The following is a 26,649-nucleotide window of genomic DNA, read 5'->3' as shown; positions in this document are numbered from 1 at the left end:
GATCCCAGGTGCTAGGATCACCTTTGTGTTTCTCTTTCAGACAGATTTAATTTTGTGTAGCCCAGGGTGGACTTGAACTAACAGAGATCCCTCTGTCTCTGTCTCCCGGGTCCTGGAATTAAAGGTGTGTGCCACCATTCCCTGGCTTAGCTCTGCACTCTGATCTTCAGGCAAGCTTTATGTCTTAAAATAAACGAAATATCACTACATATATGAAATGTCATTATATCCTCCAGTAAAATGTACAGGGAATACAGGTCAGTGGGAAAAATCACTGCAGTTGCGCGTGTGAGTGTGTCAATATGCACCAGGAGAGCTTGATCTCTCTGAAATTTGGGGGTTAACCCCATGTCTTTGTTATTCCACTCAGCAACTCCATCACCCAAGTGGGTGCTAAGAATTAAGCCCCACAGAGTTTCTCTTTTCTTTAACTGTACAAAGAACACACTGCCAAGTGATTTGTTTTTGTTTTTTAAAGCCAGTATTTTTGAAGCCAAGAGCTGCTAATTTGCACCTGCACTGCATGCTTAGGAGCTGAGCATGATCCCCTCGCCAGCTTGAGTACAGACACCCAACTAGTTGGGGTTGGCACCTAGATTTGAATCCAACCGGTAAACTGCGGAATCAACGCTCTTATCCACTATTCCCACACTCAGTTTGCATCAAGTGAACATGTATTAAATCCCAGGCTTCACACACCATGCATTGCCTGGGTCCATGGAGACTGATTCTATTATGAGTAACAGGAGAACGTGAACAAGCTAATCTCACAGTCTTTGGGATTGGCTGATAAACATGGCGAGGGCCCTAACAAACTCAAGATTGGAATATGTTAGATCATCAACACAGAAAGCATCTCATTTTCCCCTTCATGAAACTCAGGCTTATGATAAGTGTCTCGGTGGAGAAGACACTGTGAATGACAAACACTCACTGAGTGTCTCAGTGGAGAGGAACGCCATGAACAAAACATAGACACTCAGTAAGCCAAGGATGCAGCTTCCTCCTGTGTGTGCCCACAGGCCCTTTTCTCCAGGCCTTTTGGAGGCCTTTGTGTTTGACTTGACCACAAGACCTACCTAGCATGTCCAAAAACATCCTAGAGGAGTTAATATGTACCTTGGAACTTGGAGAAGAGATCCTCCCAATTCATGGTTCATCATGCCCAGCTGCAACTAAAAGCCTTTCTTTACAGCTTTTTGCTTTGTGACTCTCTTAGTTAGGGTTACTATTGCTGAGACAAAACACCATCACCATAGCTTCCTGGGGAGGAAAGGGTTTATCTCACTCCCAGTCCATATAACAGCTCATTATCAGAAACAGTGAGGTCAGAAACTCTCTCGAGCAGGGCAGGAACCTGGAGGTAAGAGCAGATGCAGAGGCCATGGAAGGATGCTGCTTAATGGCTTATTCTCCTTGACTTGCTCGGACAGCTTTCAAACAGAACCCAGGACCACCACCAGCCCAGAGCTGGCACGGCCCACAGTGGGTTGGGCCCATGACCCTCAAAAGCTAGTTAGGAAAATGCCCTACAAGCTTGCCTACAGCCTGATCTTATGGAGACATTTTCTTAATTGGGCTTCCCTTCGTTAGATGACTTTAGCTGGTGTCAAGTTGACATAAAACTAGCCAGGTCGATGGCGATGTATCTATGGGTATGAGTTTGCAGGGGCAATGGTATAAGAACTCTGTCTACCTCTTTGAAAGTTAATTGTTTTATAGTTTTAAGTCCATTATGGATTTTTTTTGTTTGGGATAAATACATAATAATATCTTCATCAGTGATCATACACAGCAGCTCACAACCATCTATAACACACCAGTTCCAGAAGATCTGGTACCCTTTTCCGGCCATCAGAGGCAAAGCACACACATTGTACACATATACATACCAACAAACACTCATACACATTAAATAAACGTATTCAAAATTTCTAAATCATTAAAATCAGTTGATGCACTCTCACATCAACAGGCAAAAGAAAAGTCATACAAGACCTGCAGGCAAATCTTTGAAGCAACTTTCCTCATTAATAAGGCAAAACATGTAAGCAACCAAGATGCCGACAAGGAAGGCAAACTGAACAAACTAACTGGGCTACATATATACAGTAAGATGTTGTTTGACCCTAGAAGAGTTACCACAGCACAAAATGAATGGAGCTGAGTAAAAGACCAATGGGAAAAGCATATATGGCCCTAACTCTGAAGCATCCTGGGAAATGCAAAACTATTGCAAAACCATTCCATGAAGTATGACAGACACAGGACACTTCAAAACAAAGAGGGGACTACAGACTTTGGCTAATAACAATCTATGAATAGACTCGTTCATTTTAACAGATGAACCACACCGAATGAAAGACTATCAGGGGAAGCTTCACCAGTTCACACACAAAGGAAGAGGAAGGGAGGTTACATTGAAACAGTAGTAGAGACTCAATTTAGAAAAACCTTTTAAACAATCGATACAATTATAGAATGTGAATTTGTATATAGCGTTTCACTATAATGTAAAAGTTTTGAGTATTCTGAAAATGTTTGCAATAAAACATTGTAAAAGAGAAAAGAATAATTGAGGATCCATTTACATATGTTAATATGTAATAAGTTGTTAAAAGCTTATGTGTTAAAACACTACTCATCCAAAAAAATATTGCCTTAAAGCCACATAAAGTTAATACGAAAAGTCCTTATTTTAGTTTTGTCTTCTTTAATATATTTCTTTGAGAATTTAATATAGGCATACTATGTATTTTGATAATATTTACCTTTATTCTTTCCATTAACCCCTTCTAGATTCACACACACACACACACACACACACACACACACACACACACTCCTCTTCATGGCCTCTTCCTTTTGCATAACCCACTGAGTTTAGTAGTGCTGCTCCTGTGGGCTTGGTCCTGGGCAGCTCTCCTTTAAGGAAACTGGCTCCCCTCCCCCACTGTCAAGGCTTGGTCATGGCCGACCCATTGGAGCATGGTCAGTCTCCCTTAAGGAAACTGGCTCTCCTCCCCCACTGCCAATATCTTCTCAGCTGGGGTGGGAGTCAGTTTAAGTTCTGTGAGGATTTTGTTTTGTTTTGTTTTTGTTTATCCTTCTCTAAACATTACTTTAGATTTTGAATTTAACCATGTTAGTTTTATAAATCTGGAATTTTCCTCTTGGAGAGTTTGTATTCCCCATGAGAAACAGTTCTGTTATTACTAAAAATTATCATTATTGCATAAACAGTAGTGAAATGTTAGAGAAAGTTTGGAAAACAGAACAAAAATAATTATATTCCCACCATCAGAACAGCCATCTGCATAAATTCTCTTCCAATTTTTTCCAATGTTATTAAGAATAACCACAAGGGAAAAAAACCTGCAGAGTCTCTCTCCTGAGTTCCACCTTAAATCTCCAATCTGTGGCATCTCCTGAGTTCCACCTTAAATCTCCAATTTACTGCAGGTAGCAATAAAATATCCCATTTAATATTTTTAGATCATATAGAGTTTCTGAGAGCCCAGTGGAAGTGTGAAGAAAGTAATTAAGAAGTGACATGGTGGAAATTTCCACTTCATCTGCACAACCCTTCCCTGTGTGGACAATCGGCATGGTTTGCCTCCTGTACGGGTGAGGTCCCGTCTGTCATAGCTGAATTCAGCGGAGCTCCGAACCCCGTCACGCTCTGTGTGGCTGCCAGCTCCTAGACAAGAGAACCAGGGAGGAACAATGATCTCCCACTGAAGCATTGGTGGCTGAGGATCCAGATGCAGGCTCGAGCAGCGGCTGAGTGGGTACAGGGTTCAGTGACTCAGTCAACAGCAGGCATATGGAAGGAGTGCCTGGAACTGAAGAGTGATGAACAGCTTTGTGATAAGCTCTCTCTGGGCCCCTTCCCTTTCCAAGCACTCCTCTCTGGCTGCTCTGCCCTTTTATGCCGAGTAAGATTCAAGATATCTACAGGAGAGTGAGAGCTGGGAGAGCCAAGCTTACCGCCTATCACTGTGAGCCTGCAAGCACACACACACACACACACACACACACACACAGATTGAGGGGTGCATGAGACTACCGCTACCGCTGGAGAAAGAAGCACAGCTATGTCTACAGCATAGATCTTAGCTTCCAGAATAACACACAGACACACAAGCAAAGAAACATGCTAGAATGTGGCCCAGAGAAGGCCGGCTGTGAGCTTCCAGGACACTTGGTCTCTTATTTCTTCGGAATCCATCTGTTTGTTTGCCTCACATTTTTCTGCTGTTGCCACAGAGACCAATGCTAAATAATTATGACAGCCAAAACTTCCCACGGAGCTTGAAACAGACACATCTTTCAGTCACCGTCAAATTTGTACCTATGAGCAAAGCCCTGATTGGTGTGTAACTGTTTTCTGACAACAGTGCACATAGGAAGTATTTCAGCCAAACAACAACAACAACAACAAAATGCACACAAAACCAATATTTGGTGGAAGAAAGAACTAGAGACAAAGAGAACGGAAGTCATTGCGACAGTCCCTGAAATGCTTCTGGTCTCCCTGCACCGGACACTGCTTTTCTTGGTGCTTTAATTAGCCCATGGGTCTTCCCGGGGTCTTTTCAGCCATGTGTGTTTTCTTTGAAGGATGGTTTATCTTTCCTGTTTATAGAGAATCACTAGGTTTAGTAAGTCACGTAAATCATGAGCTGTCGTGAAACTCTCCCCACTACTTTCCCCATCTCAACTTCCATTTGTTAGTTTAAACCTTAATGTAAAAATACAGAATCTATCCAATGTAGAACTCATTTAAACAAGTATTCGACACAAAACGCAGAACCATTCTATGACATGGGGCTTCAAATGAGAGCCACCCACTGCAGACTCATGTATTGGAACATCCCCTGGTGGTAGCAGTATTTGAGAAGGTGCTAGAAACTCTGGGTGAAGCAGCCTTGGTGGTGGAAGTATGTCACTGTGTCCAGGCTTTGAGGTTTTGAAGCCTGGTCCCACTTTGTTCTTTCTCTCTGTCTCCTGCATGTGTGACCTGCCTCTGCTTCCTGGCTGCCTGGCAGGACTAGGCTTCTGTTCTTTCCTTCTCACCCCATGCCCTCCCCTGGGAACTGGAAATTCTGAAGGCCTTTTCTCCTATAAGTTGCTCTTCTACGGGAACAGATAAGTAACAAATACATGTGACTAAAATATTTAATTTGTATGACATTTTGTTCAACACGGGATTCAGTAGTAATTCATTTTTTTTGTTTCTTTGTTTGATTGATTGATTATTGCTTCTGGAGACAAGGTTTCCTGTGCCCTGGTTGGCCTCCAACTCCCAGTGTTGTCAAACCTTAGACTTCTGATCCTCTTGCTTCCACCTGCCTGGGCCACCACGGCTAGTTTTATGTGGTATTTATTGGGCATTGAACTCAAAGCCCCATGCATGCCAAGCAAGTGCTACCTCTCTACCCCTAGTTCAAGCCTTTTTAAGGTACATTTTATTTATGAGTATGTTTGTACATGTGTGCACACATGTGTCTGCAGTACCTGCTAAGACCACAAGAGAGAGTTGGATTCTCCATAGCTCAAGTTACAAACAGTTGTTACAGATGGAAGTTTCTGTCCTGCCTGGTCCAGCAGCTGCTCAATTCCAAAGAAACACACAGAGGCTTATATTAATTAAAAACTGTTTTACCTATAGCTCAGGCTTATTATTAACTAGCTCTTACAAGTTAAATAAACCCATAATTCTTGTCTGTTTAGCCACACGGTTTGGTACCTTTTCTCAAAGTGCAACATTCTCACCTTGCTTCCTCTGCATCTGACTGGTAACTGATTCTGCCCTTCCTCTTCCCAAAATTCTCCCAGTCTGATTGTTCTGCCTATACTTCCTGCCTGGCTACTGGCCAATCAGCATTTTATTAAACTAATATGAGTAACAAATCTTTACAAAGTACAAAAGGATTATCCCAGAGCAAGTTGTGAGTCACAACATGGTTGCTATGATGAATTCTGGTCCTCCAGAAGAGTCACAAATGCTTTTATCCGAGCAAAGCTCCAGTACACATTTACTTTTTTTGATAATATATTTAGCCAATATTTATAAATATCCCAAAGATTAAGAAGTTACTACCCACTCTGTGGCAGATGATTCTACTTTCAGGACCTTGTTTTGGATTTTTCATTTGCAACCCTCATTTAAACCTCTATGTAACTTCGGCTTCTCTACTTTGTGTTGAAAATTTCATCAGGTTTATTTATTGTCATGTTGAAATCAAAGATGACAAACTTTGCTCTGTTTCAAACTTGCTTACTTGAATAAATCAGCCCTATTTCCTAATAGTCAATCCATGTCCCTCCCAAACTTTGAAACTCTAAGGAGAGTAGAATATGGAAGCATGGCTGATTTCAGACGCTTAGGTATAAGTCAAAAATGCCTGCTTTCAAAATGAGGTGAATTAGCTTCCTTAACCTTCATGTAACTTGCTGGATGAGATGGCTGAGTACCGTCTAGATTTTTTACAGGGGGTTAACAAAGTAGGCCCCATGAGATGTGATAGTCACCAGAGGGTTGTGACCCTACACTGTCTCTGGCATACCAGCACACTTCTCAGCAGCGGGGCTGCTTACACACCTTTGCAGAGTTAAGAGCCTTCACCTCATCCAGGCTAGAGAGCAACTTAACTCACAAATGTGGCCCTCAGCAAGGAGTCTCCCTCCTTTTTAATTTTTGACTAGGATTCACACTGAGAATTAACATTTTGCACCAGCAAGATGGTTCGGTGGGTAAAGCACTTGCTCCTAAGGTTTATGACCTGAGCTACAATCCCAGAATCCACGTGGTAAACAGAGAAAACACACACACACACACACACACACACACACACACACGTAAATAAATGGATGTGAGAAATAGTGTTTCCCACCACCTGATTCAGGCATGTTCTCAAAACCAGACAAATTTCATTAAATAATGTTTTCCTTCATACATTCAGTAAGCATCTTATTTTTTTCTAACATTAACTCAACTTCCTAAACAGACTTCAGCGACCTTCTAGGACCACTGGGACACTTGACACAAGGATGCCAGGACAACTCTTACAGAGAGTGAACATTCATCTGCTCCAGCTCCGTGTGGCATTGCGTCCACACACGCACACCCCAAAGAGCATCTCCAGGGCTCCTCTTTGGAGTGTGTTCTCCACCCAGCCCAGAAGCATCCTCAGCTGATGAACGCGTAGTGATGTTTGTTAGGCAGGTGCTGTAGGCCACTGACACCCCGTGAATACTGAATTCTATAGCCGTAAGTACCCCAAGAGTTCATCCAAGAATGTTTAGCCAGGCCTTTCTTCAAGGTTGGATTCTAAATCAACACTCTCTACCTTTGCTTATTGGTTTTTTTCTTCATCCATGCTACATCCTTGTTAAACAATAACCCTTAGACAGTCTGAAAGGAGGAGAAGAGTGATACTTTCTTTCTTTCATGAAGACCAATTATCAAAAATAAATTTTAAAAAATCCACACTCATAAAACTATTGGATAATTTTCTATTTTAGAATGCGTTTTTAGAATAAAGTTCAGTTTCACTTTCTTTTTTTTTCTTTTTTTTTCTTTTTTTTATTGAGAAAAGGAAAAAAAGTATCCGCTTCCTCCCAGCCTCCCCTTTCCCTCCCCCTCCTCCCACCCCTCTCCCTCTCCCCCAAACACCTCTCCCCCTCCCTCTCCAGTCCATAGAGCAGTCAGGTTTCCCTGCCCTGTGGAAAGTCCAAGGTCCGCCCCACTCCGTCCATGTTTAGGAAGGTGAACAACCAGACTGGCTAGGCTCCCACAAAGCCAGAACATGAAGTAGGGTCAAAACCCCGTGCCATTGTCCTTGGCTTCTCATCAGCCCTCATTGTTCGCCATGTTCAGAGAGTCTGGTTTTATCCCATGCTTTTTCAGTCACAGTCCAGCTGGCCTTGGTGAGCTCTCACTAGATCAGCCCCGTAGTCTCAGTGGGTGGGTGCGCCCCTCATGGTCCTGACTTCCTTGCTCATCTTCTCCCTCCTTCCGCTCCTCATTGGGACCTTGGGAGCTCAGACCAGTGCTCCAGTGTGGGTCCCTGTCCCCATCTCCATCCATCACCAGATGAAGGTTCTATGGTGGTATGCAAGATATTCGTCAGTATTGCTATAGGATAGGATCATTTCAGGTTGCCTATCAGTTTCACTTTCTAATAATACATTTCTGCTAAGGAAACATGTTTTTCCCTAAGAATATAAAACCACAAAAACACTGCTCCAATTCCCCTTCAGAATCAACAGCTGGCAGCTGTAGGTACTAGAACTTTCTCTCAGCTAGCTGTCTTAGTTAACAACCCCACTGTCGGCACTGACTGCCTTGCATTTCCTGAATCTGCTCCTTTATTTCGTTTGCTCATAATTAAACTCTGGTATCTAACGATCCGAGCTGAGAAACATCCTGCACAATGAGCCATAAACAGGCCCATACTGGCTCCATACTGGTGAGTGCTACACTGCTGGAGAGGACCCTATTCAGCACGAAATGACTGCAGGCCACACTTGAACCCAGCACAGTTCAAGCGTAGAACCGTCAGTGAGATTAGACATGGGAGCAGGCTGTGCACTTTAGGCCAGTGACATCCAGGCTCTGCTTTCCCAGGTCTTCCCTCACTTCCCATCAGTCATCATGTGGGCAGTTAGTGTTCTTTCCAATGCTTGGTTAATGCTGCACTGCATGGCCAGGCTGTCCCTCCACAGCAGAGGCTGCCACTCTCCCAGAGACAGGCTCACTGCAATTGCTCTAGCGAGGTCTCCACCTCCTGCACTCACCCACCTCAGTGCTCTTCCCATCTCTCTATTCTGCAAGATTCCATAGACAAGAGTGGCTGTTTCCAGACTTTTCTGCAAGGTCCCCTCATGGTGAAGATGCCATGCCTGGGTACACTCTGGGAAAGGAGACCCCTTCAGTCTCCAGGGAAGACCCTAGACACCTTCCAGCTAAGTTCTTACCTTTGACTGAATATACCAGAGTATAAATCTAGAGAAACAGACAATTACTCTGAAAACCAAGCAGACAAAGATCATTTTTTATCTGGGAGAGGCAGGAAGGGGCCAGGGAACCCAAGATACCATCTGGCCCCTGAGCCTCAAGCAGCTGCCCAGGACAGAAGCCTAGTCAGCTTCGTATCTGGCAAAGGAAGCTTTCTACCCCGAGGGCAACCAGCCTCTCTGTGATACTCTACTGCATGACCCCTGTTCTCCAAAGCCTTGCCTGTTCTTACCCAGGGAAAACAGGAAACAAACAGAAGGGGAGCCTCTCCCTCATAGGTGCTGACTCCAGGGTGCTCAACTGTTCTCCTAGATCTGCATATTCAAGAGATGCTCAAAGAGACCAAAGCTCTTCACCCCCACACTTCCTAACTGGAGACGAGAGTTGAAAGATGTACATTGTATGATTAATTTGGGATCCAAAGTCAGTCTGGTTTATTTAACAGTTCTTTAGGTCTCTCTGGTGTAGTTCAAGCAGGTCAAAGAATCTAAAGTCTAGCTCTAGTGAATGTCTATCACCTCCTGGTCAGGTCCGAGAACCATGCTGGGATGCTAGGCGTCTGGCTGTTGCATCTGCTCACTAAAATGTCTGCGGCTCCAGAACTTGAGCATTTTCTAACAGAAGTCAAAGGAAAATGAAACAATTGATCAAGTTTGGAAGTTAAAGTTCGTGGGAATGGCTACTTCGGATGAAACTGAATTGTCTCAGACTCAACACAAAAACACATTTATTTGACATAAAAGTGTGTTGCTGGAATTCTAATTGGTCTTAATAATAAAGCCCAGTGTCAGTTATTGGGGTAAATGCTGCAAGATCAGAGAAGTAAAGGAGCCAGCTACTAGACAGGCGTTTTGCCTCTACCGAATCCTCATACCTAAGAGGGCAAGATTCTGTCTCTGCAAGTCCTCAGACTGAATGCCTTTAACTCCTGTGTTTTCTGGCCTTGTTTTCCTCTTTCTGCTCAGCCATAGCCCTTCCTGTCTCCACCTCCCTAATGTTGGGACTAAAAGTGTGAGCCACCACAGCTTGACTCTGTTTCTCTTTTAGACTGGATCAATCTTGTGTAGCCCAGAGTAGCCTTGAACTCACAGAGATCCTCCTGCCTCTGCCTCTTGGGTGCTGGGATTAAAGGTGTATGCCACCACTGCCTGGCCTCTATGGCTAACTAATGGCTAGCTCCGCATTCTCATAATCAGGCAAGCTTTATTTGTTAAAGCAGAAACAACAACATATTTCCACTTAAGTGAGCTTAACAGTTGAATTCACTGTTAATCTTCTGAAATGCTTTAATAAAATTTAACAGAAGTAGGATTATAGAATGTCACTAACAGTAATTTTTCAACCTCAGGCCATTTAGGAATCTACTTAACAGGTACCTAGATTTTAATTCCCTTTAAACAAATTGTTTCATCATCTCAAGATCATTTGAAAGATCTGCTAAAAACAATACACTATTTTTACAAAAAACAGGATTTCCGAAATCTTTGCATCATTTTTCCCACTACCCTTTCTCCTGATTTTTTCCCCCACTACCCTTTCTCCTGATTTAAATAGCAGAAAGTAAGCCGGGTAAGAAGATATTAGAAAACCATATCTTCTCAGAGGGACCAGACAAGGACAGGTCCAAAATCTTGACTTAAATTATGATTTCTTTTTATTATGAAAAAGAGCACAAGAGACACTGGTAAAATAATTTGGTTAGAAAGAATGACTAATAAATATGATAAAATTCAAGCCACATGAAAAACACAAGCACATGGATCTGCTAAGTAAGCAGAAGTCAGTGAAGCTGGGCACAGGGAAGGAACAAACCAGGCAGGCAACAATAGCACTTCCTCAGGAACAAGTTTTGCAGACCCCCTAAAACAGAGCTAATAAATGACTAACATTTTATTATACCAAATTCCTCTTGACTATTACACCCAATTCCTTAAAACTTTCAAGTGATGTGCAGCAGAAAGTAAAGAAAGCAAATTACCGGTCCTGCCAGCACAAAGGGAGGTGAGGAGCCTGTGGGCTGCACTTACTGTAGGTCGATCACAGAGGAACTACAGGACCCACCCCTTGCTCTCTCCCCAGCTGTCAAGCGCTGAACACTTTTCTACACCATTTCCTTCTCACCTCCGTGTTCTGTCCTGGGCTCCCTAAACATGGAGCCGAAGGAAAATCTCTGAAATATGAGGCGAAATTAACTTGTGTTTCGGCTGAGTTGATCTTCTGAAGTGTTTTGTCAATGGTTTTTTAAAAATGATTAACACACTAGCTGATAATGACACGATAAATGATTGAACTTATTTGGAATGTGTCTGGGCAGCGCAGCCAGCTATCCCAAACCCAAACTAGCAAACAACCTCGGAGAAAGTTACAGATTCACCAGAGACTGAGAACAGGGCCCAGATCAAGGTCCTTTCCCAAAGCAACCACCTGAAGGCAAATCTTAGGGGGCAGTACAAGCCAGTGACTGAACCCAAAGTCTCCCACTTTCTCAAGCCAACTGTAATTCATCTGCCTCAGCGTAGGTTGCCTCAACATAAAAATGTCATGTCTTCCTGTAAGGGATTTCTATAGAAACTGGAATGTTTCCAGGTACACACACACACACATACACAAACACACATAATAGATTAAAGTCACTATGGGCTTTGTGCTGGAATCATTGTCAGAAGTGTGTTCTCAACATGATTAACACCTGGATCTGTGACTCAGAAGAACTCTAGTTAGGAACATAGTTATATTTTCATAGAACACCTGGGATAATTCATTGGCCCATAAAAACTGTATGCTTGCCACAGCCAAAGAAAGCAGAGCAGACCTGAATATGTACTTTTAAAATTGCCTTGATTTCATTTCTAAAGGGCAAGAAAGCATTGCTCAAACAGACTCGCGTAAATAGAAAACACAAAGTAAGTAGCCAGGAATTGGAGGTGTGAAGGCAGGAAGGCAATGTTTGTGAAAATTCAACATGAAAGTTGCTAACTAATAACTTACAGAGAATCTTTCGTGGATTAAAAACAAAAGAAGTTAAAGAGTAAGTCTGAGAAGCTGTGTTTCTTCCTGGGTCTCCCTGACCAACTCACAGTTACATTCTTGAGCTTTGAAGCTCATGGGCCCCTCACATGCACACATACTACATCCACAAAGACACAGCACATACAGGTATGCACTCACTGTGATGGCCTCACACACACATACTACATGCACAAAGACACAGCACATACAGGTATGCACACACTGTGATGGTCTCACACACACGCACACACTACATTCACAAAGACACAGCACATACAGGTATGCACACATAGTGTGATGGTTCATTCTGTTAATATATATATTTATTTACACACACCAAGAGAGTAGCACACATACTGCAATGGTTAATCTATTTCATATACCTTTTTTATTTAATGATTTTTGCCTATGTATATGTCTACACTACAAACAGGTCTGATGAAAGTGAAGGTCAGAAGAGGATGTAAAAGCCCCCTGGAGCTGGAGTTCTAGATGGTTGTGAGCTACCTTGTAGGTCCTGGTAAATGAATCTGAGTCCTGCAAGAACAACAAGGGCTCTTAACCACCGAGCCTTCTCTCCAGTCTCAATGATGTTAATCTTAATGGCCAACTTGTAGAATTTAGAATCACCTAAGAAACAAATTTCTGGGCATATCTGTGAAGACATTTCCAAAGGAGTTTAATTAAGGTGAAAAGACACTTTCCTTCCTTCCTTCCTTCCTTCCTTCCTTCCTTCCTTCCATCCCTCCTTCTTTCCTGTCTGAGATAGAGTTCCATGTATCCCAGGCTATCATTATAAAGCCTTGAGCTCCTCCTGTCTCCACCTTCCAAATGCTGGGATACATGCAGCACGCACTACCACAGCTAGTTTATGTAGTGCTAGGAATTGAATTGCATGGAGTTCACTGCATCCTGGGCAAGCCCTCTACCAACTGAGTCATACATGTCTCCAGCCATAAACATCAAGTTCATAATAAGCCTCATCTATCTCATTGAAGTAAGATTCTATAGTTTTCTAGTTTTTCTCAAAGATTTTTCTTTTTGGTTGTGAGCCTAGCCTTTAACAGCTGAGCCATCTCTCCAGCCATCAAAGATTTTTCTTCCCACAGAATTTGGAATCAGTTCCTCTATTAAGTGGTCTGATGACAGCATTTGACTTCGGCATGTCCAGATATTAGCTGGACACGATCCTTTGTAAATCTGGCCATTTAATAAGCACATTCACTTCCTAGCATCAACATTAGATAGAGGGGGAAAGGATGAGAAAATTAACATTGAAGACCAACTGTCATCCATTGCCCTATAAACTCTGCAGATGTCAAACGTTCAGTAAAGGCTGGAGAGAAGGCTCAGCAGGTAAGAGCACTAGCAATTCTTCCAGAGGACCTGGGTTCAATTCCCTACACACATGAGATGGCTGTAACCCCTGTTCTAGGGGATATGATCTCTTTTCTGGCCTCTGAGGGCACCAGTCATATGCACACTCGGTGTACAGACACAGACATACATGCAGGCCTAATAGCCACGCACATTTTATAAATAAAAATTGTAAGTATATGCAATACAAAGAAATAAATGCACATGAAGTAAACATTATTCCCTCCTCTGGAGAGGGTAAAGTCACAAGAAAAGTGGGGGATATGGCCACACGTACAAACGACAGGGGTGAACTGAGAAGGCGCATTGCTCACTCCAAAGCCCAGGCCCTTTCTGCTCAACTGGACCCTGTTAATGCTGAATCTTATGCACACCTACCAAGTACTAAATGTTTTCATGATCAGAGAAGAAATGCCATTAGCCAGGCACACCTGTGAGTGACAATGCTAAACTCATCTGAAAAGCAAACATTCTCCATGTCTTTTATCCAGATTTAATACTCAGATGACATGGATATGCCCTGCCTGAAGTTCAAAGCAGAGTCTCAAACACGAGGCTAACTGAAGCTTCAACATGAAGGTGCACAGGGAAGGGAGCATCTGATGATGCAAATCTTGTTTTGCCCTGCTGCAAGTGGGTACCACCGCATCACTTCGCCAGCCATGAGCAGTCACAAAAGTACAATCTTTATTAGAGAGAGCAATGTAAGGAATCAAGATGGGACCAGGAACCAGGAATGTGGCTCATGCCTGTAACACCAGCCCTTTTGAGGCTGAAGTGGTTGTCCTGAGCTTGAAACTAACCTGGGCTACCTCGTGAATTCAAGGCCACTATGAGCTACATAGAAATGCCCTGTCCAGATAGAGAGACAGACCTGCAGGCAGGCAGGAAGGCAGACAGACAGACAGACAGACAGAAATGAGTAGGCTTTGAGAAGAAAAGCCAAGCACCCAACACAGTCTAAACTTTTATTAATCTAGGTATCACTACAAGGTTGTGGCCTGCTGGTCAAGTCCCAGTGGCTTTCTCCTTCAGCAGCTACATGGTGTCTGCCTGACTCTGTCTTCTTTCTCCCTGCATTCAATTTACTTTTCCCACGTAGCTATATTCTGCCCTGCCACCGGCCAAAGAAGCTTTTTATTTTTAGCCAATGGTAATAAAACATATTCATAGCATACAGAGGGGAATCCCACATCGCATGGTGGTATCCATGGTGCACACCTTTAATCCCAGCACTTGGGAGGCAGAGGCAGGAGCATTGAGGCCAGCCTGGTCTACAGAGTGAGTTCTAGGATGACTAGCACTATCCAACAAAAACTCTGCCTCCGAAGACCAAACCATCAAAAGGCCAGCCTAACTGCATTCACAGTCTGTCTGCACCGTGGAGGCACACCTGCAAAAGTCATTTCTAAGCTACCATCTTCCCTGCAGACAGAACCTTACGTCGGAAAACTTTGTCTCATCTGCAGAATATGACTCTTTAAGTTTAGAATAATTGCTCATCCACCTATTCCACTTTTGAGACTCTTGAGACGTGCAAGGTATGATCATCATATAATATTATTTATGAGACACTCTCTATTATATCAAAAAAAATCAACCAAATCAGATAAGCCAACATTGTAAAAATGCCACAATTTGCCTTTCTTTTCTTCCTTTTTTTTTTTTTAATTTTGGCTTTTTGAAACAGGGTTTCTCTCTGTAGCCCTTGCTGTCCTGAAACTCACTCTGTAGACCAGGCAAGCCTCCAACCTAGAGATCCACCTGCCTCTGCCTCCCAAGTGCTAGAATTAAAGGCATGCACCATCACTACCCAGGGATTCTGCATTTCTTAAATTACCTAAGGGTATCTTAAGATACCCAATCTAAAAGTTAAAACTGAAAAGAAAAATCTATCATCACCAAACTGTTCTGCAGTTTCATTAGGTATGTGACTCTTGCCTCTCCCTGCACTTTCATTATAATCTAAAATGTTATTGCCACTCAAGAATGCAAAATGTAGAAAAGCAGGCCCTCCTAATTTTCTAGGCATCCACACCTCTGCAAAAAGGAAAAAGATTGTTTGGAAAAAAAAAAAACCAAGCCAAAAATCCCCAGCAGCCTGAGCAGCCATGTGTATCTCCCTGCACTGCATTTGACATGTTCTAAAGCAAACCATGTTCTTTACATGACGCTCCATGTGCAGGCTCCACCACAACTCCTGCTTCAGTGTAGTAACAAGATCCTTCTTTTCCGGACAGGATCTGGTTGCAGAGCCCAGGAGAACATGAAACTGACAATACTCTTGCTTGAAGATCCCTGAAACTGTTTTTGAAGGGTGGAAAGAAAGCTAGATTCTTTTTTTTTTTTTTTTTTTTTTTAGTTTTTCGAGACAGGGTTTCTCTGTAGCTTTGGAGCCTGTCCTGGCACTAGCTCTTGTAGACCAGGCTGGCCTCGAACTCACAGAGATCCACCTACCTCTGCCTCCTGAGTGCTGGGATTAAAGGTGTGTGCCACCACCGCCTGGCGAAAGCTAGATTCTTGACAGTGAAGTTAGATACTGTGGAGTCTTCTGGTTATCCACATCCAATTAGATGCCTCCTAGAAATATCCTAACTAAAGTTTAAATCTGGGCCCAGGAGATGACTCAGAACATGGAGGTGTGTGCTGTGTAATCTGGTAAACCTGGGTTTTATCCAACTCCAAAGAGCTAACTTCTGACTTCCACACATAGTGTATAAGGCCAAACTCAAATACCACATGCACACAAAATAATTTTTACTTTTACTTTTGTTCATCAAGACAGGGTTTCTCTGTCTCACCTAGGCTGTCCCAGATCTCTGTAGACTAGAGGCTGCCCTCAAACTCAAAAATCCAACTGCCTCTGCCTCCTGAGTCCCAGAATTAAAGGCATGGGCCACTACACCCAGCCAATAATAATTTCTTTTAAAATTTAAGTTTACGTTCACCTGGCCAAAGTTTACATAAATTTCCCTTTCTCTTCTTCTTCTTTTTCTCCTTCTTTTTGGAAACAGGGTCACACATAGCTCAGGTTGAGCTCCAACTCACTATGTAGCCAAGGATGATTCTAAACTCCTTATTTTCCTGTCTCAGTGTCCTAATTACTGGGATTACAGGCGTGCACCACCACAAATAATTACATTCAATGACTGTCCTTCTATCAGCTTCTCTCTCCCTTTGCTTCAGGGGCTATGAGGATGAACTAGTTCTATATGAGTTGCTATGATTAGACAGAAGCCAGGCACTGTAACTGAGAGCTTGGCTGCTATGAAAGAGGAAGCCAGGGTTCCATGACCAACGTGACCAGACACTTGGCAGTGGGCTCTAACTCTCAAGATGAAAGTCAATAAAGAGCCGCTGTCGGTCGATGAGGCCTAGTCTACTGAGGACACATTGGAGGAATTATTAGATTCAGTGCAGCGGTCTGGCAGGCTAAAAGAGAGGGAAAAACTGGCAGAGTTACAAGCTGAACCTGCCTGGTGGCGGGGGGAGGGGTGGGGCGGCACATGGCACCTGCTTGAAAGCTAGCATGGGCAGATTGCCTGTGTAAGTACTGCGTGCATGGCCTCCAGCCGCGAGGACTGGGGGGTACTGAGCCTTAGTACTTACTGCTAAGGTGTTCCTTCCAAGGCACAGGCACTGCCTTTCTGTTCTCACTGCAACTCAGTTTTCTGACCTTTGAACTCAGAAAAGAGCCTCAATGACACCATCCTCTGCAAAGGAAAGCAGGAGAGACAGACACCATTCTGGAGAGCCCCCTAAGCTCCTGTGGAACACAACGAGGTAGATTGAAACAATCAGCCAGACTGGTTTAGCTCTACTCCGGTGAGCACCAAGGCACCCATTGAAATTAGCACAAGTATGATTGCCTTCCCAAGGAACAAGTCCCCGAAATGACCTTAAAGTGCCATAGTCTGAATCCAGCTCCTAAAAATTAATTACTGCATGTTTGAAAGGCATCTGCTAGTTTACGTTGGGTTCTAAGGACTGGAAGAAACAAATGAATGGGGAGGTAATTACACACTCACACTTTTGACTGGACTGCCCAATCCAGCAAGCGAAACCACCTCAGTGGAGTGCACAGCAATGAAGCAGCTCCGGAGTAAACAGGCACCACAGATGCCAGTTCAATTAAGACAACCTGACGGCAAGTTCAGATGCTAAGAAAAGCCTCAGAGGACACTATCAGCGCACCTGCAAATGACTCTGTAAACAGGAGGAAGCCATGAACGGCCTCTCAAATGCTCTAAGCTTTTCTTTCTCCCTTTTACCTAATTCTTTTCCCCACACAACCAAATTTCTGAATGCAGAGCAGGTCCCAGGTATACCAAGCAGAGACTGGCATAGTGGAAATCTATGAGCAAGGCTGAGTTTGTGCAAGCGGTGGGAGATGGGGTCCATCATCTTTCCCACAACAACCCCTTTTTGTTACTGCTGTTAACAGAAGAGTCTCCTGCCATCTTGCTACGTAACCAAATTACCAAATCAAGCCATGAATGCCTTCCTCATTCCACGGTAGGCTCCTAGGTCCATACCAGCATACCTAAGCTTCCTTCTAAGACAGTTCACTGTGTTTACTGACACTGGGTTTACCTTTTACTTTTAACGCGTATCTCATTCCAGATCACAATAAATGTGTAGCAGTGAACGTCACACTGATGTCTGTGACTGTGACAATAAATATCTATGGGGAGCTATGCTAACATATGCTAGTTACCTCCCTAGCATAGTCTACATCCCCTTGGACCGCATCCCAAGCACTGGAATGAGCGCAATGCATCTTTGTGGGGTCATGGGGCACTAGTGTCATAAGCATCTTCTTCTAGAAGGCAGGTGATACGCCCAGGGAATGGCTGGGTGTGAGAGGAAAGGCCATCAACAAGGTATCGATGCTGAAGGAGTTCCCACTGGGAAAGATGTTATCAACAATCTCTGTGAGAGAAAAATTAGTTTCAGCAAAACAGCATCATTAAATTAATTATATGGAGTTGACAAATTTTGTGCTGCTTTTTCAATATTGTTTACATTAAAATTATAAGCTTATCTGCTTTTAAGATAGTATGAATATAATACATAGAATTCATTTCATGCTTACATACTGCCCTAGTTTGCAATGCTGGGATTAACAACATGAGCAAAAGTTGGGACAGAAAGTGAGGGCAGAAACTGAAGAAGAAATCATGGAGAAACAGTGCTTACTGGCTCTTTATCTCACAGTAATCTGCCTTCCTACAGCTCAGAGGATGATACTATCCGCAATGGACTGGGCCTTTTTACGTCAATGAACCAGACAAGAAAGTGCTTCACAGACATTCCCACAGGCCACTCCTATGGAGACAAGCCCTCAACTGAGGTTCCCTGTTCCCAGGTCGTGTCAAATTGGCAACCAAAATTAGCCATCACACATATGTTTAACAATCACAATAAATAATTGAATATATATGAGTCTCCATTATGGTTGTTCCCTTAAGAACTTCGAACAAACAAGTTGAAGCAACTCTTAACTGCAAACCAAATAGCTAGCCAGTTCCAGCATAAACCCCTGAGAGGAAAACCAGAAGAGAGGAAGGCTGGCCCAGATGCTGGAGCAGATTGGAGGGAAGAATGCAGACAGAGGTGTTATCTAGAGGGGTTTTCATCTTATTTCAGTATCCACCAGGATGGTCCAAGACACCGAGAACCACCGAAACCCAAGCACATCACCTATTAAAGGGCGTAGAGTTGGCATAGAGTCCACACAGATCACACCAACACTCAGCTTCATCTCTGGACCACTTACAATGCCTACTGCAATGTAAATAAACAAACCCCTCTGCACTATTCTGCCTTGGGGAAATGACTGAGGAGGCTAGACCGAAAATGGCCTCATAGGCTCATATGTTCAAATATTTCCCAGTTCATGGACCTGGCTGGACGAATTGGAAGGTGTGGCCTTGTAGGAGGAGGGGCTTTTCTTTATGCTACATTAGTTTAACTCTGTGAAGCTGTGATTCTCTGCCTGACTGAAACACCTGATAGTCTAATAAAGAGCCGAACAGCCAATAGTGAGGCAGGAGCAAGGATAGGTGGGGCTGGCAGACAGGAACCAGGGGAGGAGAACATCAGGGGCCAGCCACCCTGCCACCCAGCCACCCAGCGAGCTACACAGCCGGCCACAGCGTAAGAAGGAAAGTAAGATATACAGACGGAAGAAAAGATAAAAGCCCAGAGGGAAAAGGTAAACAGGTTAATTCAAAGTTAAGAAAAGTTGGAAGAAACAAGCCAAACTAAGGTCAGACATTCATAAATAATAATAATCCTCTGTGCGTGATTTATTTGGGAGTTGGGGGGCGGGTCCCACAAAAAAAGAATAAAAACATCATACAACAGAGGTGTGTCACTGAGGGTAAGCTGTGAGGTTTTGTAAAATCATACTAACCACCACCCCCACCACACACACGCACCTCTGCCTGCTGCCTGCAGATCAGAATGTAAAGCTCTCTGCTAATGCCCCAGCATCGGGCCTGTCCCCTTCCTGCCCTGATAACAACAGACTTACCCTCTGAAGCTGGAAGCCAGCCCCCAGTTAAAGGCTTCCCTTTGCCTTGGTCATGGCATCTCCTCACAGAAGTAGAACAGAAAGTGAGAAAAGGATAAGACGAAGATGCTCTGCGTTCAGAGTTTTAGCTCTCTCGCTGACTACGGACACAGAGGGCTACGTGTATTTGAACTACTGGTGGATTGATTAATTTACAGACAGTAGGCTGGGGAGATGGCTTAGCATATAAGCATGGAGACCAGAGGTGCACCTACAGAACCCACATTTAAAAACAAAAACAAACAAACAAAAAGTGTCTGTGGTGGTGTGTCTGTACAGTCACAACACTGGAAGACTGAGCCAGAGAATCCCTGGAGCTGCACCCAGGCCGGCCACGTCTACGTGGTAAGTTCCAGGCCAGTGAGAGGCCCTGACTGTACAAACAGGGGAGATAGTAAAACAGAAACGACCACCTGAGGTTGTCCTCTGGCATTTGCATGTGTATGTGCTTGCACTCACATACACAAATAAAAACTGACAAAAATGTGTACACTTTTGGCACACAAAGGTACATTCTAACACATGCGTATACTGCAGAATGTCTAAATCAAGCTAATCCGTGCATCACTTCATACACCTCTCTCCTTTAGAGTTACAATAGTAGAAATCTCAGTTATTTTTAATCCCATTCTCTCCTGATCGCCACCCAACTTTTCTTTTTGCAGTCTACTTCAAGAAAAAAGTTCATTTCTCTCAAGAATTACTTAAACGCAAAGAATAGACAAAAAATATTTATATGGGAAAAATATGGGGGAATAATACGGAAATATTTTATCACATGATTCTTTGAAAGAAAAAATAAGTAAAATTCTGTGATTTAAATATTTTAAAACTGGCACCTTATAAAGTAATAAAGTTCAATAGCATAATATTTGATAAGGGTGGAACTTTTGAGTCACACGCTTGAACCAAACTTGAGTCACTGTTTATTAAGAACATGGTCAAATGTCACTTCTAGATATAAGGTGTGTGACGAAGTCAGTGGGTAATCACATGAGTGATATTTGTAGCTACTTGCCAGCTATCATCCTTGGGATTTGAACTCTGGTCAAGACGGATCTGCTAAACCATCACCCTTTTCCTCAGAGTGGGTAGAAAAATGGAATGGAATCATTTGAGGTGGAACCATATGAGCCTGTCAGACTGACAACTCTGGAAACTGAAGGCAAGAAGAGCAACCAGTCGAGGTGTTCAAAATGAACCTGGGCAACATTGTGAGCCCTCACCTCATTAAAGGAAGGAAGGAAGGAAGGAAGGAAGGAAGGAAGGAAGGAAGGAAGGAAGGAAGGAAGGAAGGAAGGAAGGAAGGGAAAACGGAAACATTAGCTGCTCTTCCAGAGTATCTGAGTTTGATTCCCAGCACCCACATCATGATTCACAGCTGTCTATAACTTCAGTCCCAGACCCCGACTTCAGTTCTGACCCCGTCTTCTGGCCTCTGCAGGCACTGCACACATCTGTGCAGACAGATACATGCAAGCAAACACTAATATGTAGAAAATAAAACTTAAATCTGATTCAACTCAGTATGGTAATGGAATGCTGTGATTCCAAAACTCAGGAAGCTGAAGTAGCTGGATTTCAAGTTCAAGGCCAGTCTGAGCTGCATAGTAAGACCTTGTCTCAAAATACAAGAAACCAACATCAACAACAACAAAAAAACCACAAGATAAAACTATCTAATTCAATTTATAAGCAATCTTCTATACGATCAACTAAAGAGACCAGTATCAGGAGACATGCATAGTTTTACTGGGCCAGGATACACATGTAAAACAAAAGAGCGTGCACAATGAGTGTAATAGTGCCAACAATCGTGGGACTCTAGAGGTAGAGACAGGAAGACAGAGAGCTCAAGGCCTGTCTGGGCTGCAGAAGACTCTGCAGTAAACAAATACACAGGAATGCCTGCAGAAAAAATGTACCACATCAGTAAGAATAGAAATCAGAAACTCTTATCTTTAGTTAAACAGGTTATATTAGAAAACCATTATTAGTGAAACAAGTTTAGGTCAAATCCTGAAATGGATCACAGACACAACTTATTAAACCAGCTGAATACGTCCTTAGATAGATAGGAAAAAAGTCAGGAGGATCAGACTGGAGGAGCAAGGCTCTCTCGCTGGGCCTGGGAAAGCACTAAGCCAACTTCAAACCCTTCGAACAGGGCACTACCATAGCAGCTTCTGAGGGCAGGCATCTAGCAGCTGTAGACTGGCCTGGAGCATCCTCTTCAGAGAACAGAAGTGGATCAGTGAGCAAAAAGCAGTACTCCCCTGTCTCTTCAAGCATCTTTTGCTTCCAAAGTCCCCATTTCATAGCTGATACAGGTATGTGTGTGCGTGTGCATGTATGTGTGTGTGTGTGTGTGTGTGTGTGTGTGTGTGTGTGTGTGTGTGTGTGTGTGTGTGTTGGCATGTCTATAACCAACTGAACTGACTTTTGAGAGTCACTTCTCTCCTTCCACTAGGGGCTCCAGGGTGTGAACTCAGTTGGTCAGACTTGCATGGCAAGCACTTTACCCACTGAGCCATCTCACCAGTCCTGGGAATTCATTTAATGTGAAATAAAACAGTTTCTTCCACAAGGAAAAGGGTAGCAACAAAGTATTCTGGAGCAACGGCAGGTTTATACATTCAAGGGCAGAAGGCCGAATTCAGAAGGCAGGGTCCTGATGTGTCCAACCAAGGGCAGGGCCGCAGGCCGCATTCTTCCCAGGAGAGCTGTGAATGCAGACTTGTGTCTTTTCAGATCCCAATATCAAAAGATTGGGCATTCCTGGCATCCTCCAGGATTTTACTCCCTCAACACGCCCTCAGGGTCAAATGACAGAAAAGACCTATAGAGGGTTAAGAAGAAACACATGATCTTCACAAAGCTAAAGCGAAGAATCCCAAGAAAGTATGTAATATCACATAAAATACAGTCAGTGAAATAAAATACACGTCAGGAAACATTTTCAACTTGTGAAACACCAAATGGTCACCTGCCAGCAAAGCGTGAGTCAGCCAGGCATAGCACACTGGGTAAAGGGATGGCCTCTCTGAGGACTGAGGCAGCATCATGCTCCATAGAGCTCAGTAAGATTTGCTGTGAGACCTCAACCATGATTTCAAACCAGATAAAAGGGTGTTCACACTTGTGTAGACAGGGCTCAAAGAACCACTAAGAAGCTGTATTTCCACAAACCGCATTGATAATCATTGCCATAGTAGTCTCAAATTCAGATTAATTGACAATGGGCACGAATATACTTTCTTTATTCTGGGAAAATAACACACATGGTGCATAAATATTTGAGCACCAGGTATGGCTAAAACCAAAGGGACTTGGAAAGCATTAATTTCAAGATATCTAAGAGAAATCCTTGCTAGTAATACAGTGTTCCAAGTACAGATCAGATGCTGAGTGCTGAGTCTGCTTCAGGTGAGTGCTGAGTCTGCTTCAGGCACACACAGACCCTCATCATGTAATCCTGCGCCCCACCTGTGCAAGGACAGCACCTCCTGGAAAGACCTCAGGGCTACCAAACCACCCAGAGGCCTCTCCAGTCAGAAGCCAAAGCCCCAGGAGCACTTCCGAAGCTGAAGCTTTCCCGGGGAAAGGCAATGGTTAAGCTTCAGCGTGTAGTAATTACTTGTATGACTTTCAGTATGAGAAAGTCTGGCTTGAGAAACTTTTTAAGTGGTAATAGTGGAAGGGGAAGTTATGGGAGAGAAAAGAGGAAAGTATCCTGTCGGGAGGGGTTTGGGAAAGGAGGCAGAATCCAGATACTGACATCCATCATCAAAAGTTTGATTGAACTGAGACCTGAACTCTCTCCAATGGCCAACACCACACATGATGCAGGCAAAAACGGTACTCAGAAAATTCTAGGACTGTAAAATCCGCTGCTACTGTATTGTGTCCAAACAGCTTACCCATGACCAAACTGCAGGAGTATATTTTTAAAAAGTCAAATCAATTACTAAAGTGTCACCTTTGTATGAAGTTATTTTTCTAAAATATTACTAAATTCGCCAGCTTCATATTAACTCCGAAAACCATGCTCTTAATTCCACTCCTCCCCAGGAGTTTTGTTTGTTGTTTTTGTTTGTTCATTTGTTGTTTGGACACAGGATCTCACTCTCTCCCCTGGCTGCCCTGTGATTTCATTCTTAATTCAGGCTAGACTCAAACTCCTTGCATTCCTCCTGCCTCAGCCTCGCCAGTGCAGGCACCACAGGCGTGTATGCCTACCTCTCTAGGACTTAAAAACAAAACAAAACAACGAAAAAATAAATAAAAACAAACAAAACACAGCACAACCAGTCACCGAAACCTTGACAACAACAAGCAAAAGTGTTCGGTCCCAACATCTTTTAGGCTACAAGTTACAAAAGTTGACTCTGAAGGGTTGTCTGGGGATCTTTCCCTTCCCGGTGTTGCCAGGGAAGTAAATAGGAACCACTAAGAACAGACTTTGTTGGCCACCAGCAGGGGAGCCCTTCTGCTTTTGTCCCCAATCCATTCAAACAAAAGAAGTTTGGTCTGAGTTTCCCAACCAGGGTCCCGCACCCTGTGGGGCCCTGCACACCCGGGCCCGCCACTCACTCCTCAGCGCCCCGATGAGCAGAGAGCCATCCTTCAGCAGCTCTTTGATGAACTTGTTGGTTCTCTCCAGCTCGATCTCGTGACACTGAAGTCTTTCCCTGAAATCCGGACTGTCCAAGTAGGAGTCGCTGAACTCCAGAGTAGGCAGCCCCATGGCCCAGGAGCGGTGGCCGCGGCAGCGGCGGGTGCAGGGGACACTACGAACACGGGGGAGCGCGGGGAAGCGCGGGGAAGCGCGGAGGACCGGGCCCCGCGCGCCGGGCTCAGTGCAGCTACCCCGAGGCCGGGAGGAAGCTCAGGGCACTGTCACCGGGGTGCATCGTCGCTCGGTCGCAGCGTGGGGGTAGCGAGGCTGCTGGCTGCGCCGCAGAGCACGGTCTCCTGGCAGCGCCACTCGCGGGCCGCGGGGACAGTGGCGCACACTTAGCCGGCGGCGCCCCGCGGCGACTCGGGCCCGCAGGGAAACCCGCCCCCTGTGCCGAGCGCACGCGGGCCGGGCTGCTGCTCCCGGGCCGACCCTCCTCCGCGCTCCCCGCCCCTCGCTGTCCCCGCCCGGTCCCCGCCCGGTCCCCGCCGCGCGCACTTCGTTCCTGGCGTCCAGCACTGCTCCGCAGCCTTGCCCTGAGCGCGACCTGTTCCTCTCCCGGCCCGCTGTGATTGCCTGGCTCTGTGCGTCCCAAACCATCTCCTACAGCCCAGCGTCCCTCCCAAGCACACGCGAAGGGACGCCCACGTTAGCTAGGGCTAAAGTCAGTATTCTCAAGGCTGCTGGAGTAAACTCCTTCCCAGTCGCGTTCAGGTTTCCTTTCCTTCAGGAGCCTACCCAGACGTCCGAGGTGAGAAGGGTATTCTGCCTGTTTCCCAGCCCCGCTGCACTAATCAGCGGTGAAGTGTCTGGAGTATTTCCCCCAGTCTGTAAGAAGGTGGGAAGGTTTTTAAATTTACATATTTTGCACTCCCGTTATAGAGTCTCAGATTGGCACCTGGGTGGGTGTCAACGTTTTGACCTGACCAAGTACTTCAAAGGAATCCTTAACTCCTTTGGTGGTTGTGGTGGCCTGTACCCTCACTCAAGAGGCTGAAGGAAGAGATTAGTTGAGAGTTCAAGGTCAACATGAACTGTCCGCTGAAACCCTGTCCTTGGGGTAAAAAAAGAATTTTTGAATAGAGGAAGTCACCCCGTGGCAGAGGTTTACCAAGTAAATGAGAGTTCCGTTGACATCCTGGCAGCAACAGAGGCCTCTGTTTACCCCAGCCTGCCTCATGGGTAGAAATTCTGAGAACTCTGTTACTTTTCTTAAGGGTCTGCTTTTCATTTCTACATTTCCATTGCTGTGTACATTTGAACCATCTGGTTTTTTTTTTTAAAAAAAAAAAAGTCTAAATCATGGGAAAAAAATCTATCAAAGTGCTTTACATTTTTTTCCAATTAAATTTCAGAAACTTTTAGCTTCAATTTGTTAAGCATACAATAACATTAAAAATAGCATGTAAACTTTAAAATAGACAAAATCATGTAAACAATATGCATGAATGGCTTGTTTTAAAATCTTTTAAAAGCTTACATCCGATTTTCTTTTCTCTCTCTCCTGTTTTGTTGTTGTTGTTGTTGTTTGTTTGTTTTGTTTTGTTTTTCTGAGTCAGAGTTTCCCTGGATAGCCCTGGCAGTCCGGAACTGTCCTGGAACTCACTCTATAACCCAGGTTGGCCTTGAACTCAGAGATCCGCCTGTCTCTGCCTCCTCAGTGCTGGGGATTAAAGGTGTGCCCCACCACACCCGGTTCATATTTTCATTATTACTCTGCACACATTTGAAAAAAAATATGTGATGACAATGACATTCAGTTTATTTCATTTTATTATATTTATGTATAGGGAGGGGGAGTATAAACTCATGACACTGGAAGTCCAAGGACACAGGGACTGAACTTGGAGTCTCAGACCTGGCTGCAACCGCTTTTGTTAGCTAAGCCATCCTGCCATCCCCAGTTATAGTCTTTTCAATTTCTAAGTGTGGCCTTGTCTGTAGAAGATAGCAATGCTGTTTGTCGGTTATGAAGGGGAGGTA

At 44.1% G+C, this 26,649-nt stretch overlaps 1 protein-coding gene across 1 annotated transcript in view; it reads right to left on the bottom strand.

The window, feature by feature from the left end:
• Arhgap42 (Rho GTPase activating protein 42) overlaps positions 1–24,995 on the bottom strand; it is a 216,040-nt gene extending 191,045 nt beyond the window's left edge. Inside the window, exon 1 of the mRNA XM_075966834.1 lies at positions 24,582–24,995. Coding sequence (XP_075822949.1) covers positions 24,582–24,735 — 154 coding nt within the window. The 5' untranslated portion in view covers positions 24,736–24,995. The remainder of the gene's footprint in view (positions 1–24,581) is intronic.
• Between the last annotated feature and the right edge of the window lie 1,654 nt (positions 24,996–26,649).

Source organism: Microtus pennsylvanicus, chromosome 3, assembly GCF_037038515.1.
Source record: "Microtus pennsylvanicus isolate mMicPen1 chromosome 3, mMicPen1.hap1, whole genome shotgun sequence".
Classification (NCBI taxonomy): Eukaryota; Metazoa; Chordata; class Mammalia; order Rodentia; family Cricetidae; genus Microtus; species Microtus pennsylvanicus.
This window is presented reverse-complemented; position numbering and strand designations above follow the sequence as displayed.